The sequence below is a fragment of the Pleurodeles waltl genome, chromosome 7 (genome assembly GCF_031143425.1).
Source record: "Pleurodeles waltl isolate 20211129_DDA chromosome 7, aPleWal1.hap1.20221129, whole genome shotgun sequence".
NCBI lineage: Eukaryota > Metazoa > Chordata > Amphibia > Caudata > Salamandridae > Pleurodeles > Pleurodeles waltl.
The window spans coordinates 994,266,504-994,284,800 of NC_090446.1; the positions used below are offsets into that span (position 1 = coordinate 994,266,504).

Genomic DNA, 18,297 nt, shown 5'->3' on the forward strand with positions numbered 1-18,297 from the left:
TAGTAACTCTGTGCATTGTGTTTTCTTATGATATTGTGCATATGATATAAGTCGTATAGTCGGAGCTTTGCATGTCTCCTAGTTCAGCCTAATCTGCTTTGCCATAGCTACCTTCTATCAGTCTAAGCTGCTAGAAACACCTCTTCTACACTAATAAGGGATAACTGGACCTGGCACAAGGTGTAAGTACCTCTGGTACCCACTACAAGCCAGGCCAGCCTCCTACATGTGTGCTCTGTGATAACTACTGTATAGAATATCTGCGCTGTGATGAATGTGTGCCCAGTTTTGTCTAACGGTAGTCCATTACGCTCTCTGACTCCAGCATGAATTAACTCACTAGCCCAAAATTAGATAATTCTGCGGCTGTTTGGTAGTGGAAGTCATGGTACTGAAAAATTGAACAACCATGAGTCTCGGTGGAGAGGCCATTCAGTATGTTAAATGGGACTGCAAGAGCTATTAAACCATGTAACAATAGTCCTGAAAGAGTAGTTTAAGATCCAACATTGGGTTTACTTGTCTAGCATAGAAGTTGGATGGGACACTGCAGGGAATAGATGTGATCTGCATCTTCAATTCTGATCTGTATACCCAGATTTAAAAAGGTTAGGTGTGGTGGCAGATCCTTTCAGATTAGAGTTGCGCAGTGGTGGAACAAATAACCGTTACTCCTCAGGAAGCAGGAAAATGTGTATATCTTCAGGAGAAATTTCCCTAAGTAGTAGAAGAATCAAGACTATAATTGATAACCCAGATCTGTAGCTAATTCTCTGTGTTTTTACTGTAGTGCTTCTTAGTGCCAAGATACCTGCCAGGTAAATGTTGCGCTTTATAAATGTAGGATAATATTTATAATATCAATATGGGTTAATGCACCGGTAGGTGCATGCAAACCTAGTTTGGCAGAAGTAGGCTATACAGTGGGTTCATGCCTGTTCAGCTTAATTAAAACCTATTTACCTCTACTTTCTCCCCCACTGCAGGGAAGTGAAAGTGAATACGAAGTGGACCAGAACCGGCAAAAGACCCATTCTTTTGTTAACCACTACATCAGCGACCCAACATACTACAATTCCTGGAGGCGGCAGCAGAAGGGCATCTCACGGGCCCAGGCCTATAGCTATGCAGAGAGTGACTCCGGCGAGCCAGACCACTGCCAGCTCCCCAACAGTAACAGCAGCCAACAAGGGAGCCTGTTTCGGCCCAAGGTCAGCCGGACTCCCACTCCTCAACTCCCACCAAACCCCCCAAGTCAGCAGAACAGCCTCTACCGACCCCCCAGCAGTCTGGCACCTGGTTCCAGAGCTCCCCTCGCTGGGTTTTCTTCATTTGTTTGATGTTAAACTTTGATGTTGAATTATTTTATGGAAAAACAAAAACAAAACAACTGGTAGAAACATATGAAAAGTGAACATGTTGCCTGGATCGATCAAGGTTGCCTGTGACACGACAATCGGGCACAGCTGCCTATGTCCAATAGCCACTTCCAGGATGACACAGTGCTCCCTACTCTGCAAGACAATGAAAGGAATCATTCATCCATTCCATGGCAGTTTTTTTCTGTGCAAAAAAACACTCCCCTTCAAGGTGGTTCACCTCCCAAAAAGAAATTAAGATGGTTGCCACGAATTCTCATCCAGTTATTGGTGCTTTTAAAAGAAGGGACTGTTGAAATAAAATACAATGGCAAAACATTTTGGACCTGGATTTTCTTCCTCCCAGTGGTGATGATTTGATAAGTTGGATCAAGGAAGCTGAAATGACATTTTTTTCAAGGCTTGCAGGATAGTAATTAGTGAAACCAGTCCAGGCTCCATCAAAGCAAGAAGTTCAAATCACCCAGGCATTAAGAGGGCTTACCTGGCCTAGTGTGTATGCGAAACGTGTACTGTCAGAACTGCATCGCACAGACATGCATCACTAGTGTGCTCACCTTAAGCCACCGATGGGGCTAAATCAGTGCTCCAGCCCACTGATACCCACAGACCGAGGGTGGCAGCATCCAGTTTGATGAAGTATTATTCAAAAATATTCAGAGAATAAGTTTACATAAATTATATTTTTAAAAAAACTGTAAAATGGAAACATAAACATACCTCCTTCTGTGATGCTGGTTCTTTTCGCAGATTAGTTTGCTGTGTGCCGGGTTGGCTGGTTCTTGTGGGATCACATATTCTTACATTTTTGAGAATAGGACAAAGAATTTTCACAAGTCAAACTACAGCTTCTCTTGGTGGATACAGAGCCTCAGCCGCTAAATTCCCTGGAAAGTGGAGGCCATTTCTTTCTTCTGCAGCAAAGTGAGAATGTCACAATTCAACCTCTTTCTGAATAAATGATGCCAATAGCAGTGATTACACTGGCAGCTGGGGTTGCCTGTCCTCTAGACTGTATCTGAGTGAAGGCCAACACGTGAGTGTCCGAAAAGAACAACAGTGTTGTCACTCATCTGTAATTCTTGTGTCACCACCCTGATCGAAGTGTGGTAGAAACGTGCAAATACGTAAATGCTGGTAATTGAGATCGCTATATGAAAAAACATTAAAGAGAGTATCCTATTAGTGTATGAACATTGTTGTGGAAAAATGGGAAAACTATCAACATTTTTTCTCGTTTTCCAACATAGCAAAAACACACAGTGCCTACTTGTTTGTTGCGTTGTGAATTCTGAGGACAGTGGTGCATATTTTTGTGTTTTCTTTTTGTTAAAGAAGGATCAAGAAGAGAGGGAACGAAAGATGGTCACCAAGAGAAGTAGGCCTCTGGCTAATTTGGTGCCAAATTGTGTGAGCACCTGGGACACGGGTAAAAATAATGGGCGGGTGTGCCATTCCCTTAACACTCATTTGGAGGTTTCATCCCAAAAAAACAGGCCCACCTTGATTCTCTTCGTAAACTCACCCTATTTTCTGCCTAATTTGTAGGTTTGAGTTTGACTGGTTTGTGGTATTTCAGAGGTTTCCTTGTAAAATAAAGAGATGTACCTGCTGCCCAGTTGGTTGTCCTATAGGAATATTGTGAGATTTCAGAACAGTCTCTTACCCTCAAAGGCCTTGGGACAGTGCCAAGCCCACCTGCCCTTTCAGGAGAAATATCCTAGCAGCGAATCACTGGATACCCTAAGACACCATTCAGCCTCTGGCAGTCATCCCTGCCTCCTCTTTTTCACACGTCAAGAACCTTAATATGCAGCCTTTTGAGTTTTGGTGCAGGATAGTGGAATACAGTTTAATACTATGTTTGGAGTGCTTGGGGTGGCAACAAGTGAGAGGTAATCTATAGGTTTCCAATGCTGTTTTCTGTTAGCACACTTGCTAGGTGCTATGAAGGACGGTGGTCTTTTGGAAGCATAATCTTTTATTTATAGTGATCTGATCTCACCATTAGGGAGGGTCTAATTATTACTCACTTGATGCTGACTTAAAAGAAGCCTACTGTCCACTCCACAAGGGATTGTGTGGAGATGGAAACGATTCCAGTGTCCACTACTGCATTAGTTTGTATCACTCCAGTCCCATTGTTCCTCACAGTGAACAATATCATGGATAGTAGCTTCACCTGAACTCAACTTCTTAACTCTCTAGCTAAGCGATGCAAGTCTAACATTTCTTATTCGTGTCAGTGGGCAGAGGTTGCTTCTCAAGCTTATAGGCTGAAAACTGTATGTGTGTATCTTATGCACATAGTATTTCGGCATGCCATAGGACCCTGACACTTTGGTCGGTGAATTTATGAAAAGATCCTCTTATTTATTCCTGAATCATTAATCTCTAATTACGTTCTGTAAAATATATCTTCATGGGACAGTTAGCAGTAACTGTGTTATAGTCCTATAAAGCAATTGAGTTCTCATGAAATGCTATACCAATCAAACACAGAGATGGCATCATAGGATAGTATGATGCTATTAGCCAATACACATTTATATATTTCAAGCTCAGTATCACCAACGATTCTAAGGGCCAGATGTGCCAAAGGATTTTACCCATTCTGTGTCTATGGGAAAAAGCTTTCGTACATATGGCCCTAAATCCCTAAATAACATGCATTATATTACTCCCCTAAAACTATTGGCAATTAAGAGACAGAACAAAGATAAATCATGTTTTTGCCTCATGTATGAGGAAGTTGTCGTTCACAACAACTCATTTACGGTTATAGGCCGAACACCGCAGGAAAGAGACCGATATTGCAGACTATTTATAACTTGAGGCCTGTTTGAGCAACCTGCGCCCAAGTTTTCACTAAAATGTATATCCTTCATTTCTCCATCAATAATTGGTCCTGAATGCTGCATAGGATACCACTATGTGTGGCAATTGACAGAAGTGGAAAAACAAAACCACCCTTGTGGCAGTTCACCGACCTGAATAGTTAACCCATGCAGGGTACCATTTTTAGTTTTTCAATTTTTTAACTCAAAAAGAAGCCGTCTTCTTACCCACTCTATACTTTATTTTCTGTGCTCACTGGTACCTTATTTTTTGTGATTTTGACAGGAAACACCTGCCATAGAAAAATCAAAATAATAAAGCTAGAAAGCCAGTCAAAAGTGAATCGAGGCTTGGCAAGGATGTGAAAGTGAGCGCTAGGCAACGAAGACGCGCAGGCCCCAGCCGCATCCTTAAATGTAATTTTGTCAAAGCGTTTAATCTCCAGAACACTAACACGATGCAGGATTAGGGCCTTTGTCTGTAATGCAATTACCAGACGGAAGGCAAACAGTGCAGACAAAGCTCCCCAGGTGAGCACCAGCAGCTGCGATGGATAACACAGTTTCCTCTGGTAAAAGGACCCCTTTCATCTCAGAATTAGCAACAGGGAATCAAATCAGTGTTTTTTTCAGTACCAGTTGCGTGGCAGACTGGTCTGCAATCAGACGAAAGATCGTAGATATACCTCATCGTTCACATTTGTGCTGGGCCTTCACATCAGGCATAGCTCCTGCTGTCAGCAGTTCACATCTCCCCCTGACCTCCTCTCTCTCCCATCCCCCGTATTACCATCAGTGTGCCTCAGTGGACTATGAGAGCTCCCCTACATGTCTCCCAGTCTTCTTGGGAAGACCTTGATTACTGATAAGGTCAGGCCCATTCAGTCTGTTCATTTCCGGGCAGAGCCGACCACATGATCTCCAGTTTTCCCTATGCTTAATCATTGCCAGTGCTCATATGTGTCAGTTACTGGCTTTTTTCAATACATGTATTAATAGGCCTATTGTATGTGCTAAAGTGTTTTTTATGGATGATTAATAGCACTTGGGATCATTTTATACTGAGTATTGCACTGTGGACCGGCTGGTGGCCACCGAGGGAGAGCACCCTTTGTGAGAACCTAAATGCTACCAGGCAGTTGCATAACCTAGCTGGTACCCTGGGGTGTAGAGCAATCCATTCCGCACGGAGTGAGGGGGTGTTTCCATGGACATAAAGGAGCCAGGATGGGCCTCACTTGAGCACAGCTTGCTCAATTTGACTTTAGATCTATCCAGTCAAAAGCCTTATGGGTCAGTATGTCAGATTAAACTCTTGTCAAAACCTGCATCACGGCCTCTTGATTTGCCTCTTTTGACCATAAAGCAGCCATCCTTGCATAAATCTTTCTTTGTAAATTAGAAGTTTAGAGATGATCATTTTTCTTACCAATGTGGTCCTTTATAAAAGCTTGGAAAACAGGATTCTCCATCACAAATGTACAAATATCCCATCCGCAATATAACAAGTGCCTTACAGTCTATGGTACTTGCAATGTGGCACACAGAATAGCACCACATTTTGAAGGAGTCCCAACCACCAAACTCTAAATAAGGCTGTTGGTGCTAAACTTCCCACTTGGTAATCCACACTGGCCCATTTGGCATCTGTGCTCTCCGACTGAAATTCCACAAGCTGGGATGACTACTAAAAAATTGCCATTTAAGATATGAGAGACCCAGATCAACTTGATTCATGTTTGAGGTCTAGTTATTTGGCCTTTTGAGACGGTTGCCAGTTTAGAATATGATGAGTTGTGCCATCTTTCCTGATACATTTGCCTGTTTAGGGCACCAAAAGAATAACTTGAAAACACCAAGGCCCATATTTATACTTTTTGACGCTAAACTGCGCTAACGCAGTTTAGCGTCAAAAAATTTAGCGCCGTCTAACGCCATTCTGAAGCGCCATGCGGGCGCCGTATTTATGGAATGGCGTTAGCCGGCGCTAGCAGACCGGTGCTGCCTGGTGTGCGTGGAAAAAAACCACGTAGACCAGGCAGCGCCGGCGTAGGGGGAAAATGGCGTTAGGGCGTCTTAAAATGGGGCAAGTCAGGTTGAGGCAAAAAAATCGCCTCAACCCGATTTGCGCCATTTTTTTCGACGCCATTTAAATGACTCCTGTCTTAGTAAAGACAGGAGTCATGCCCCCTTGCCCAATGGCCATGCCCAGGGGACTTATGTCCCCTGGGCATGGTCATTGGGCATAGTGGCATGTAGGGGGGCACAAATAAGGCCCCCCTATGCCACCCAAAAAAACAAACAAAAAAAAAATGTATACTTACCTGAACTTACCTTAATGTCCCTGGGATGGGTCCCTCCATCCTTGGGTGTCCTCCTGGGGTGGGCAAGGGTGGCAGGGGGGGTCCCTGGGGGCAGGGGAGGGCACCTGTGGGCTCATTTTGAGCCCACAGGCCCCTTAACGCCTACCCTGACCCAGGCGTTAAAAAGTGGCGCAAATGCGGGGTTTTTTGACCCGACCACTCCCGGGCGTGATTTTTGCCCGGGAGTATAAATACGACGCATTTGCGTCGCCGTCATTTTTTTAGACGGGAACGCCTTCCTTGCATCTCATTAACGCAAGGAAGGCGTTCACGCAAAAAAATGACGCTATTTGCCCATACTTTGGCTCTAGACGCGTCTAACGCCAAAGTATAAATATGGCGTTAGTTTTGCGCCGAATTTGCGTCGAAAAAAACGACGCTAATTCGGCGCAAACGGAGTATAAATATGCCCCCAGATTTTTCACTATGCCCATTGACATTTCTGCATTACCATGCACACTCATATTTCCATAGTTTTGTCTGCGGTTCTAAAACCCTGAAGTACAGCCCCAAAGTCTAAATTGGCTAGTTTGACAAAGCAATTTGTAGAATTGCTAACTAATTTACAAAAAGTCATGTTTGTGCAGAAAAAGCTTAATGTTGGCTGGGAAAAATCTTAAGAAACTGGTGGACTGTCGTTTTGCTTTTCTGTATTTTTCAAAATGATATTGCAAACAGATTTATTTAAAAAAAATGCAGCAGAATTTCTAAAAGAAATGTTGCACAAAATATAAATCTAGGCGTCTTCATCTGTATTTTAACTACCAAATGTGTATGAATAATTTACCCTCTGTTGTAAATCCAGCAAAGTCTATAAATTGCTTTATTTTTAAACTATATAATAAAAATATGGAAAGGATATTTTAGCGACTGCCATCTGTAAGTGAAAGAATATATATTTGTTGTGAAATATTGTTTCAAGTTTATTTTTCCAATACAAATGCAACAAATATGATTATTTGCACTGTGCAAAGCGTATCCCATTGTCTTTGTGGAATGTGTGTATATGAGTTTGAAAATGAAGTTAGAGTATCTAAAATTTGGTACTCCTCAGTACTCCTCATCACTGTGCAGTGTTTTCTTCTACATTTCCTTTTTAGACACTGTTACGTACATATAGCGAAAGAAAATGAAATCAAATTAAATACAGTAGGCATTGATAAACTGCGATCCAAAGGCTGTACAGGTGTTTTAAGTGAAATAGCTATGTTTTTGTTACATGTAATAATGTATGAAGCTGATCGAGCAATCCTCTGAGGGTTAAGTTAAATCGTGTGCTCCTTAGAGACATATTTCAAATTGTTCCTCTTAATCCCGCTATCCCTTCAATTTGCCCCTGCTCTGTTCGTCGGGCATTACCCAGGTTGACCGATTTACAAGATAAAAGGAGCTTTGAAAGCTTTTTCTATCTGTAGTCTCCTTGCTGAAACGGTCACCTTTTGGGTGTCAGCTGCCATTACCAAAGGCAGCCTTTTTCGAAAATCGCAAACCCAATCTTGGAGAGGCCTCCTATTTTGGACTGTGATGAGGTTCAAGACGTCAGATTTTGTCCAACTACCTCAATGAGACGCAGAGTATGTTGTAGGAAAATTTGCTGATTTCTACATGTGTCCGTGTCTCTGAAAGCAGCAGGGCTGGGGTTATGTAGGTAAGATAACCTTGTGGACCTGCCATGTAATTGGCCATTCCCCAGATCTACTACAGTCTCCAATTTTTCCTTCAGGCCAGTCTGCCTCTCAACGTCATCATGCCCTTCACTAGTCTGTTGGCTGACCTAAAGGTGTATATTCCACTAGTAGAGCTCCCTGGGGTCACTCTAGGTTCCGTGCGAACATAATACTTACTTTCAAGAATGAAGGGATAGACTCCAAATGAAGATGGCATGTCCATTCGTAAGACATCTCTGATCCTCATGTCATGGAGTTTCCGAATTTAAATGGCCCTTCTTTGGTTATCAATTTGCTTTATTCTAGGTGTCCTCAAAAATAAACAATCGCTGTATGATATGTAAGGTCTTCAGTCGTGGAAGACATCCTTGGCCCTTATTCCAGGGTGATTCCAGTGCCTAGCAGCTAAAATATCAAATCTGTCTCTGCCTTTCGGTCCATGGCCTCTCCAAGAATTACAGATTCTATCTCTGACATGTTGCGTCTCCTTTGAAAAACAATATTTGGATTTTGTTCTATGTTAAACTCCAAGATTATACAAGCATTCCCTCGTATTTACTGGTGCCAGTTATACACGCCGACTTTGGCCTTTAATCCCTGGTGTCTCCAAGATCTGCAACATGTAGCATCCCCAGTGATAACAGCCAACTCCTGGTTGTTGTGCCAAGGTGTCTCTTAGAATTGGTCTGTTCCCAGTAACAGATTGTTTGCCTGCTGATAGCCTCACTATTCACTTTTGATTTGAATTCAACAAATGTAATGCGTTCTTTGTCGCAGGCGAATGCCAGCTTTTCGTGCCCAGTTCTCAGCGTGACAATGCCAAGCTTATCTTTCCCACGACCTAAAGGGAGGATTAATGGAGTGAACCACGAAGAAGCAAGCACTGCCAAAAAGCATCTAATCAGATTTGACCCAAATATAAAACATCCTTTTTCAGCAAATGGATCAAGGCATTGAAGGGCAATGCCAGTGTGCAGTCCTCCCCGTCTACTGAATAATTACAAAACTATATGTGCCAAGAGCGAAATACTGTCATTGACACATAAAATGGAGTTTGAGGGGGGAGGGGCAAATGGCTCCTAAGGCACTTTGAGACAAATTGTAGCCACTCCTGGTTGAAAACATTGTGGGTGGAAATAATTTTTTAAAAATAAATAAAATAAATAAAAGCATAAATACAAACTGTGGTGTCAGTGGCGTTTATTTGAAATTCCCAAGCTCAAGTGTCAGCTTGCCTAGATAGCCTATCTGAAAGGTCAATGAAATGACGTGTCCAGGGAAAATAGAACAAAAACAGGATGTCACATAACCTACTTACCGTGTAAACATTTTGTATGCCACTTGACCCAGTGTCTTCAAAAACAAATTCCAGATATTTTATAACAATAATTTTGCACACTTATATTTTACTGAATTCACTTTTCAGAGTCTCTTTTTATTGAGGTAAGAGTTAAAATCTGTTCACAATTGTCCACGCTTATTAACTAACCATGCAAGCCATTGAAATACAGGAAGGCGTGGGAGCCTAAGTGGGGTTCCAAGGTTTAAATGTAGGAGACATGACAATAGCATTTCACAAACTGCGAATGTTTACAATCTAATTTGACAAAACTGTGATGCAAAATGATCTGTCCCTGCACTAGAAATTGTCACTATATGACGCATCATTCCAGTCATCCCGACTCCGATGAACATCAAACCTTTACTCCTGAGTTGCTTTTACTGTCCCCTTAAATTAGTTGAACCGAAGTTATCAGAAGGGGCTGCATTTTGTGCAAGGAAAAACTGTCTTCAGAGGGAAAGCTCCATAAACACGTGTTGCCACCCCTATCTAAACCAAGCAACAGCAAGCATTGGCAAAGCCAATAGGTCTCGCTCGAGTGAGAGCTATTGGTTTATCCAATATATTTTAGCTTTGTTGTAAAAGAGTGACGGAGTAGAGTGTCATTGAGTGACAAAGTGGCCTAGAGTGGCAGAGTGGAGTGGCATTGTGTTGTGTGTCACTGGGTAGCGTGGTGTGGAGTGGTATGGCATTGTGTGGTATAGAAGGTTGCCCGAGTTGCCACTGAATTGCCATATAGCGCTTCAAGGCCTGGTCAGGACTAGTAAGTACCATATAAAGGCAGTTACAATACAATAAGCTACCAATTCTCTCGACCTATGATCTGTGTAAGCCTCTGGTACATTTGATCCTAGGCAGGAGCCTGTTGGTATGTACATTCTGCTTTGAAACTGGTTTGTTTACAAATAAAAGTGTCTTAGACTGAGAAAGCCTAGCGGGCAAAGGAGCAACATAAATCATAGCAGTTCAGTATAAAGGGGGTGGAGCCAGGTGACTTCAGTGAAAGAAAAAGTACCTGAATTAGAGTGCAATCAGCGGGCGGACACTAATTAAGTAGAATCAATCTGTGCTCAGGCTATAATCCACAGAAAAAAAGGAAGTGAGGCAATAAAAAAAGTGACAATGAAGCCAATGAATGGTAATCAATGAGTGGGGTCCAAACCCTATTATAAAAAGTACTCATTTCAAGGACAGCACATACAGGATCTAACAACCATAGCACATGTATCGTACAGGTGACACTTAACAAGTCCTCTACCTCCATTAAACTTCAGTGCGATCACCTACCAGCAGTTCTGGCTTCCCCCTCCCTGTAGAGTCAATGGTTCAGCAATATCAACATTTCATGAGGGTTAATTGCTTTTCTAAATAAACACTGCCATCAGCATTTGTATTGTTTTAAGTCTATCTTTCTGGTTTTCATTTTTCTTACCTAACTTTAAATTGTTCAGCAGTAACTGCTGGCATTTACAGTTCTTGGAAGCAAGTGAACACCCCTCCAGCAGCACCTCTCCTCCAGCTCTCAGTGCCTGTTTGGTTCACACTGCGTGCATTCTTATGGAGGGAAAGGCAGGACCGGACTGGCCGTAGTGGCCATCAGGTTTCCCAGTGGTTTGGAAGGATGGGACCATTTTTTCAGTGGTGACGGCCAGTTTTGCATCAGTACTGTGAACTCTGCTCCAGTAACAAAAGAACAAAAGAAGCAGTGCTTCGTCCCCCCAAACCACTCTCCCTACCCAGGGGCTGGTCTGACCAAATTGCCAGGGCTGCTTTGGGCTCCCAGTATGGCCCTGGGAAGAGTGAGTCCAAGCGTTTTGCAACTGTTCTGTGCTTCTACAAGTTTAAACAAGCATTTGCAATGCAATAGATCTCGCATTTACTTGAGTTGGTGCTATTGGCATTGTTAATGCATAACCAGACTTTTTTTGCCACATTAATTCATCAACCATGACGCATATTTTGGTCCTTTATGCCACATAATTCCAGTGGCCCTGCATATAACTAAACAGCTAGTAAGCCTAGTGGAATACTTTTTAAACAAGGCCCTTAAAACACAAACTCCTCCCAGGTGATAAACATATTTACTTGGCAGTTGGTACAGGCGACATTGCCCACGGGGCAATGAATTAATAATTGTATTCCAAGAATGCATGCTTACTGAATCATTGTCCCTTTACTGAAGTCTGGGGAGTCGAACAAAACGCCCATGATTTTTACATGCTTGAGGAGAGCCGCCTCACATGATATTAATGATCCTCAGCCAGTTTTGAACTGAAATATTGGTTATAAAATATTGACCATTGTACAGCATAATCAACCGTAAGCTCTCCTCGAGGTTAGTTTTATAAATACACACACAGGTCAAGTTTCATAGACTCAAACGTGTAGTTCATCTTGTCAGGTTTCTGCTTTGTATTTGCAGCTTGTATCACTTTATAAAAATAAAACTACAGATCCCAGAACGCAAAGCTGAAACATAAACTAAATCAGCGAATCACGCATCGAACTAGGGAACTGGACAACTTTACAAATACTACTTCAAGGGCTGATTTCCAGCTTGTATCACGTTATAAAAATAAAACTACAAGTCCCAGGATGAACGTGTGCTGCAAAGAACGTGTACTAAGCAGATTAGGGTGCATATAATGTAAAAATAACTCTGGCTATTAATGTTCTTTTTGAAGGGAGAACGTACCTTTGTCTAGTGGAAATTTGGACTCATTATAAGGTATCACAGAGGGTTAATGTTCTTTCTGGAGAGAGAACGTACATTTGTCTAGTAGAAGCTTGGAGTCATCATAAGGTAGCACACAGTTAACATGCCTGCTGCAAAGAAAGTGTACTAAGGAGATCAGAGTGCATATAATGAAGAAACGATACCACCAATCATGTTCCCGCTCTGAGCATTATGTGTGCCATGGCTGCCAATAGAACGTACTTTTGTCTGTTGAAAGCTTGGAGTTATCATAAGGTAGCACACACGGGTAATGTGCCTGCTGCAAAGAACATGTACTAGGCAAATCACAAAGTGCCTGTAATTTAAAAATATCAAAATAACTCCGGCAATGTATGTTCTTTCTGGAGAGAGAACGTACTTTTGTCTAGTGGAAGCTTGGAGTCATCAGAAGGTAGCGCACAGGGTTAATGTGCCTGCTGCAAAGAACGTGTACTAAGAAGATCAGAGAGCACATAATGTAAAACCAATACCATCAATCGAGTATGCACTCTGACTGCCATGGAAGCCATGAAGCGCAGACAAAAGAAAAAAGTAGTTCGCCCACGCTGAAGTATATCGGCAATCGTGCAATTATCCCTGTAACAGGGACAATGTCCAAGGAGGTAACCAAATCGCCCCAAGGCAGGACAAACTAAAGCGTATACCAATGACATCAAGGGATTTTTGAAAGGCAAGCCCACAAACAAATTAAAGTGATGGGCGTGAGATTGGCATGGTTAAAAGCCCACAATATGTACAAGAGGTCAAAGCGCTTGAACGCTCTACCTAAAAAACAAAAGGAGACAGAAACCTAGTTTGAGAGCTTTTGATAGTTAATTTGGTAGAACACAGGAATGTAGTGGAAGAGCTGATATATTTAGGTGGCTAGTTCAAATCTGGCTCGAAGGCCTTATTTTATCCTTGTAACAATTTTTTTTCTACCGTATTTTTAGATGGTAAAACGATTATCAACATGGAACATTGTAACGTTTCTCATTAATTTCCGCTTTAACATGTCTATGGAAGTTTTAATTTCCTTCTCAGGCAGGCAGCAGCTTTTGAGATTCTGGATGAGTTCAGGGCAGGGAGATAATAGGCAAAAGAGGGGTTGCAGATATTGTAGGAGGAGTGTACATACAAGGAAGTAACGCAACCAGCCTTGTCATGTGTGACAACATCAAGCAGTCCTGCCTATCAGCCAGCAAGGTGTTGCACTATGGGACTTATAGTTGTGCCCTTAACACAGCTAGCATGGCTTCAGACATCCCAACATGGAAAGTGATGCTGCCTATAAAGCCAGGACTGGTCAAGCACAACATGGAGCCACTTCATATGGTGGCAAAGAAACAAAATTGTATACAGAAAACGCTGCTGGAAATGAGCATTCTGTCAGCCTCCAGCAAGATACAGTGTCTGATCCTACTGGAGATCCACAAGGAGAATAATCTAAATAATGATCCAACATCATGTCATTATTATATATATATATGGCCACCCGTATGATATCACATCATCATTTCAGTGAGAGATGCATGCACAGTAGGGTTTGGATACTATTGTTCATTGATTACGTTTAGTGAAATTAAGTGGCTCAAACTAGATTAGAAATGCACTGCTCATGTTTGGTACGGGATTAATTAACGTACATAATCGGGCCAGATTTATCAAACTTTCAAGAAGCAATGAGCAAGCTGCCTTCTGGTGCTGCAGGAAAGGGAAAAGGCAGGAATACACCATATTTAGAATTATACAGCGCATTCCTGTTCTTTACTTGCACTGGTGCTCTTTTGGCTTCCTAACACGAATGCAGACACCCTTACGTCATGGTGCAAGGGTGCTTGTACTGTAGACAGGACTGTTTTTGTGCAAGAGGGGGCACCTTTGTGCAGAAAAACAATCCTCAGAGACATTTTCCTCTTTCTACGTGTGCTGCACAATTCGCAATGTGCACACGTAGAAAGAGGAAAAAACGAGTAGAAATAAAGATATTTCTCCTTACTATGCCTCCCCTGGGAAGGCATAGCATTTTGATGCATTCCCAGGTCTACCACTAATGGTATAAATCAGAGAATGCACCAAAATCCATGGGTAGATGCATGGGAACACCCACGCTCCATCAATGGAATACATCCCTAGGGCAGAGAAACGCTAAGCAGCAATTTGTGCTGCCTTGTGTTACTCCAGACTTTTCAAGCCACTCAGGGCCACACAAGGTGGCCTTGAGTGGCTGGATAGATCTGACTTTAATGTTGTGACGCCTTTGTGCCCTTTGCAAGGCACAGGAGCGATGCAAAACTATGATAAATATGCTCCTTGATTTCTAACATGCCAAAATTCTGCTTAGTGTGGTTGGTGTCAGCCTCTCCATTAAGTGACTACTCCCGGTCTCCTGCTCCCGTGGCCAACATTATAAACAAGGTCAGAAGAGGAGGGGGATTTGGCGTTACCTCAGCCACTGACTCCTTGTAGAAGTACTCAGCGTAGGAGGAATGTGTCCCTGTGAAGGATGTGCTTGACAGGCCTATGGAAGAAATAGTACCTGAACCAGAGCACAACCAGCAGACAGATGCACAATTAATTTAAATCGATCTGTGTTTGGTCCATGCGCCATAGAAGGAAAAGGAATTAATGCCTGGCGAGACGGGCCAATTAGGAGGCAGAATAGTAAGGTGACAATGGAGCCAATGTATGGTAAGCAGTGCTTCATTTGTGCTTGTTGTTTCCGGTGCTGAGCACCGGCACTTATTTTTGAGGGCCGGGGCTTATTTTTCTGCCTCAAGCATTAGCTGTGAGCAAAAGACACATATGGGACACACGGAGGAAGGGAAAAACGAAAAAGCGTCTCAAAGGGAGAAAGTAGAAAGCTGCAAGAGTGAGGTGAAGGGACAGGGGGTGGCTTTAAATGGATTGAAGAGGCCTGAGATGTCTTTTGTATTACACTGCCTCAGTATTCTGTGCTTGCACATTTAATTGCAGCAGCTGTGTGTTTAAGAGGAGGGTTTTGGGCACTGGCACCTTTTTATTTACAAATTAAACACTGATGGTAAGCAGTGGGTGGGCTGCAAGCCTTTTATTGTAGACAATACCCCTCGCAAGTGCAGCGCATCCGCTGTGCAGTCAAGATGTAAAAATTGGATTTTAATGGAATAGACATGATTGGACACATTTTCAATGCTGCTGGCTGCATTAATTCCTTACTTTCCCATACATTAGGTTTGACAGAAGAGGCAAAGCTCCCTTTCTCCCTCATTCCACCATACTTTAACAATTGGCGACCAACTCGCTCATGATCCCCGAGTCACAGCTGTAATGTCGACCAGACATAGTCATGTGGTGCCCTATACCCTGCTCTGAATGTACTGCCTCACTTTCTAAATCCTTTGGCTTATTTCATTCTTTTCTAGGTCTTTCCTATCCCCTTGTTCTACATGTCTCATCATTGTTCGTGATTCTTCCCTTCCACTGGGAAGCTCATTTATTTGGTAGCCAAAATATATATTATAACCCACAGTCAGCCTAATCAGCACATATACAATTACTATTACACTTTAAAACAATATTGTTCGCCCAACTGCACATTTATTGATGACCTCTAACAAGAATCATTTAGTGACCTTCTGTAGCCTGTTACTCGATCTCCTGCCAGTTCCCCTATAGCTTATTAATAACCATCTGAAATATGAGGGTGTGACTAGAACTGATGGAATCTCCCTAGAAGAAACTGAAAAATATGCTCTATGGTCGGCATGCTATGTAACTGACTTTAAAATGTTCCATTTTAGGCTGCATAGGCTCGATATGTGTGCAAGTATCATTTAGTTTTATCTCACATAAGACCTACCCTTCTAGAATAATGCCTATATGTTCTAGACGCTGTAAAGATGGCAACAATGGTGTCTCACTTTCAAGTACAGTCGTATAAGCCCCTGGGTTGAGATCCGTGATGGGGACCTTCCAATGCCCTTAGTAATCGTTATCTTCATTTAGTCTTTTGACGATGACTTTTTGGCAGCCAAATCACAATAGCCACTCAATACTTAAGAACGAGATCTAGGTTAATGATTTCCCCCCTTAACCCAAACCCTCCACTACTCTCCAGGTAATCTAACAATGTAAACATATTCATTTATGTATTACTACATTACCAGTTTTTATAGAACTCTGTCATCTGGTGGGTGACAAAGAGCTTTACATAGGACAGAGCTACAAGCAGCGTGCTGCGTGCGTGATAGCTGCATAGAAAATTAGTACTGGAAAAAGGTAAATAATATATATATCAAATGTGGCAATAGCGCCTGTGTTGTTATGGTTAGGTTGCAGTTTTCATTGAAAAGGCATTTTTTGTTTATAAATTTGGAGCTGTTTGACAAATTGGCACAAAACTTTCCAAAAATAAATACCCTTAATTTATGGTTTCTCGTGGCACATTTAGTGCAGAACCAAATACAAGAGGAGGGGGATCCGAATGTGACATTTCCCATTTGAACGCCAATAGGATTTGTTGCACATCGATGCAGAAAACAATGACTAAACAGAATTATACCGAACTGGGCAAGTAAGTAGAACTTGCCTGCAAAAAGTGTTTTTGCTTGGTTTGATGCAAGTCTGTTTAGTAGATTTTTATCAATTAGTGTTTAAATAAGGCTCCGGTCTGAGCATGAAGAGGTTAATTTTTTGAAGTGTAGACACTTGGAAAAGTGTGTTTTTGACCTGCCTACAACTTAAGTGCTATTTGATCATTCTGCACAGATGTTGTCAAATGCTTGGAATATTTAGCTAACTCTTGGTACTTTTAAACTTGTGCATATTTGTTCAAAAGAGAGGGTCAATATAATTAATTTGCTAATAACTATGGCATCATTTTACAAATCCACATGAAACTTAGAAGACAGTGTTAACTCTTCTGTGGATGTGGCAGGTTTCAGGCAGATCCATCAAAGTTGGCAGTAAAGTTAAAGAGGGGTGCAAAGAATTAATTTGCTAATACATTTGGTGCACATTAATTTATCTGTATATAATTTGGCTGGTGGGTAACACACTGACCCCATTGCAGGAATCTCAGGTCTCATACAGATCATTGAAAGGGGGAATTTAAGTGGCTGGGGGGGTAAACAATAATTTATTTGTTAATAACGTTGCCACTGTTTTATCAATTCACACAGCACTTGGTAGAGACTTAACATGTTTAGCCTGCTCTTTATATTTTGAGTTTCAGGCAAACCCATCAAAAGGAGAAGCACTAAATGGAATGATAAAAAAAAAAGCATAATTTCCCATTTTAACTCCCATGGGAATGGGAAGCTTTCCATTACCGAAAGAAACACTTAATGGATTTAAAGCAAACTTGGCATGAAACTGGAACTTTGCACAAGGGAGTCCATTTACTTGGTTTGGTGTAAATCCATGCACTAGTAAAGAGAAATTAGTATCACAGTACTCTGTTGGTGGGCTTGAAAGAGTTTAAATTACAAATATCTAGACTGTTAGTCCATAGATAGTAACAAATAAAGGTTTGCAGACTGTCCTGGGTCCTACACTAAAAAATAAAAGCACCGTATTTAACAAGGAAGATTTTAACTACTGTCGTCAATTTTCAGATCCTTGCTGCCAAAGTTGGATCTCCCTGAAAGCATTGTCTAAAAATCCTTAAAATGCTAAACAAAATGCTATACCAGGCTGCAGGCCAGGCTCCATGGACAATATGTGTGCAGTCGGGTTGGCAGTCTGCAGCAGGTCTGCAAATTATTAGGAAAGGAACAGTTTTTGGGCATCCCTGGAATTGTGCCCTGATGCTGGATTTACAGGAAACTCAGTATACTAACAGTAAGCTAAATATGTTACGGGTATGGCACATTTCATACTGGTCCACAATAAAATATTAGCAAGTCAAAGAATTGTTCCCCACACTTTTACATTTGCCCCTTTGTCAGAATTGTATGAAACCTGAGATGCCTGCGATGGACATACCTTACTAGTAGCCTGACAAATATCAA

General features: G+C 41.9%; 1 protein-coding gene across 3 annotated transcripts in view; it reads left to right on the plus strand.

The window, feature by feature from the left end:
• The window catches only part of SDK2 (sidekick cell adhesion molecule 2), a 945,724-nt gene extending 936,296 nt beyond the window's left edge, over positions 1-9,428 (plus strand). For all 3 annotated transcript variants that reach the window (XM_069199807.1, XM_069199808.1, XM_069199809.1), the window contains one exon: positions 987-9,428. In XM_069199807.1, coding sequence (XP_069055908.1) covers positions 987-1,340 — 354 coding nt within the window. In that variant the 3' untranslated portion in view covers positions 1,341-9,428. The remainder of the gene's footprint in view (positions 1-986) is intronic.
• The last annotated feature ends 8,869 nt before the right edge of the window (positions 9,429-18,297 follow it).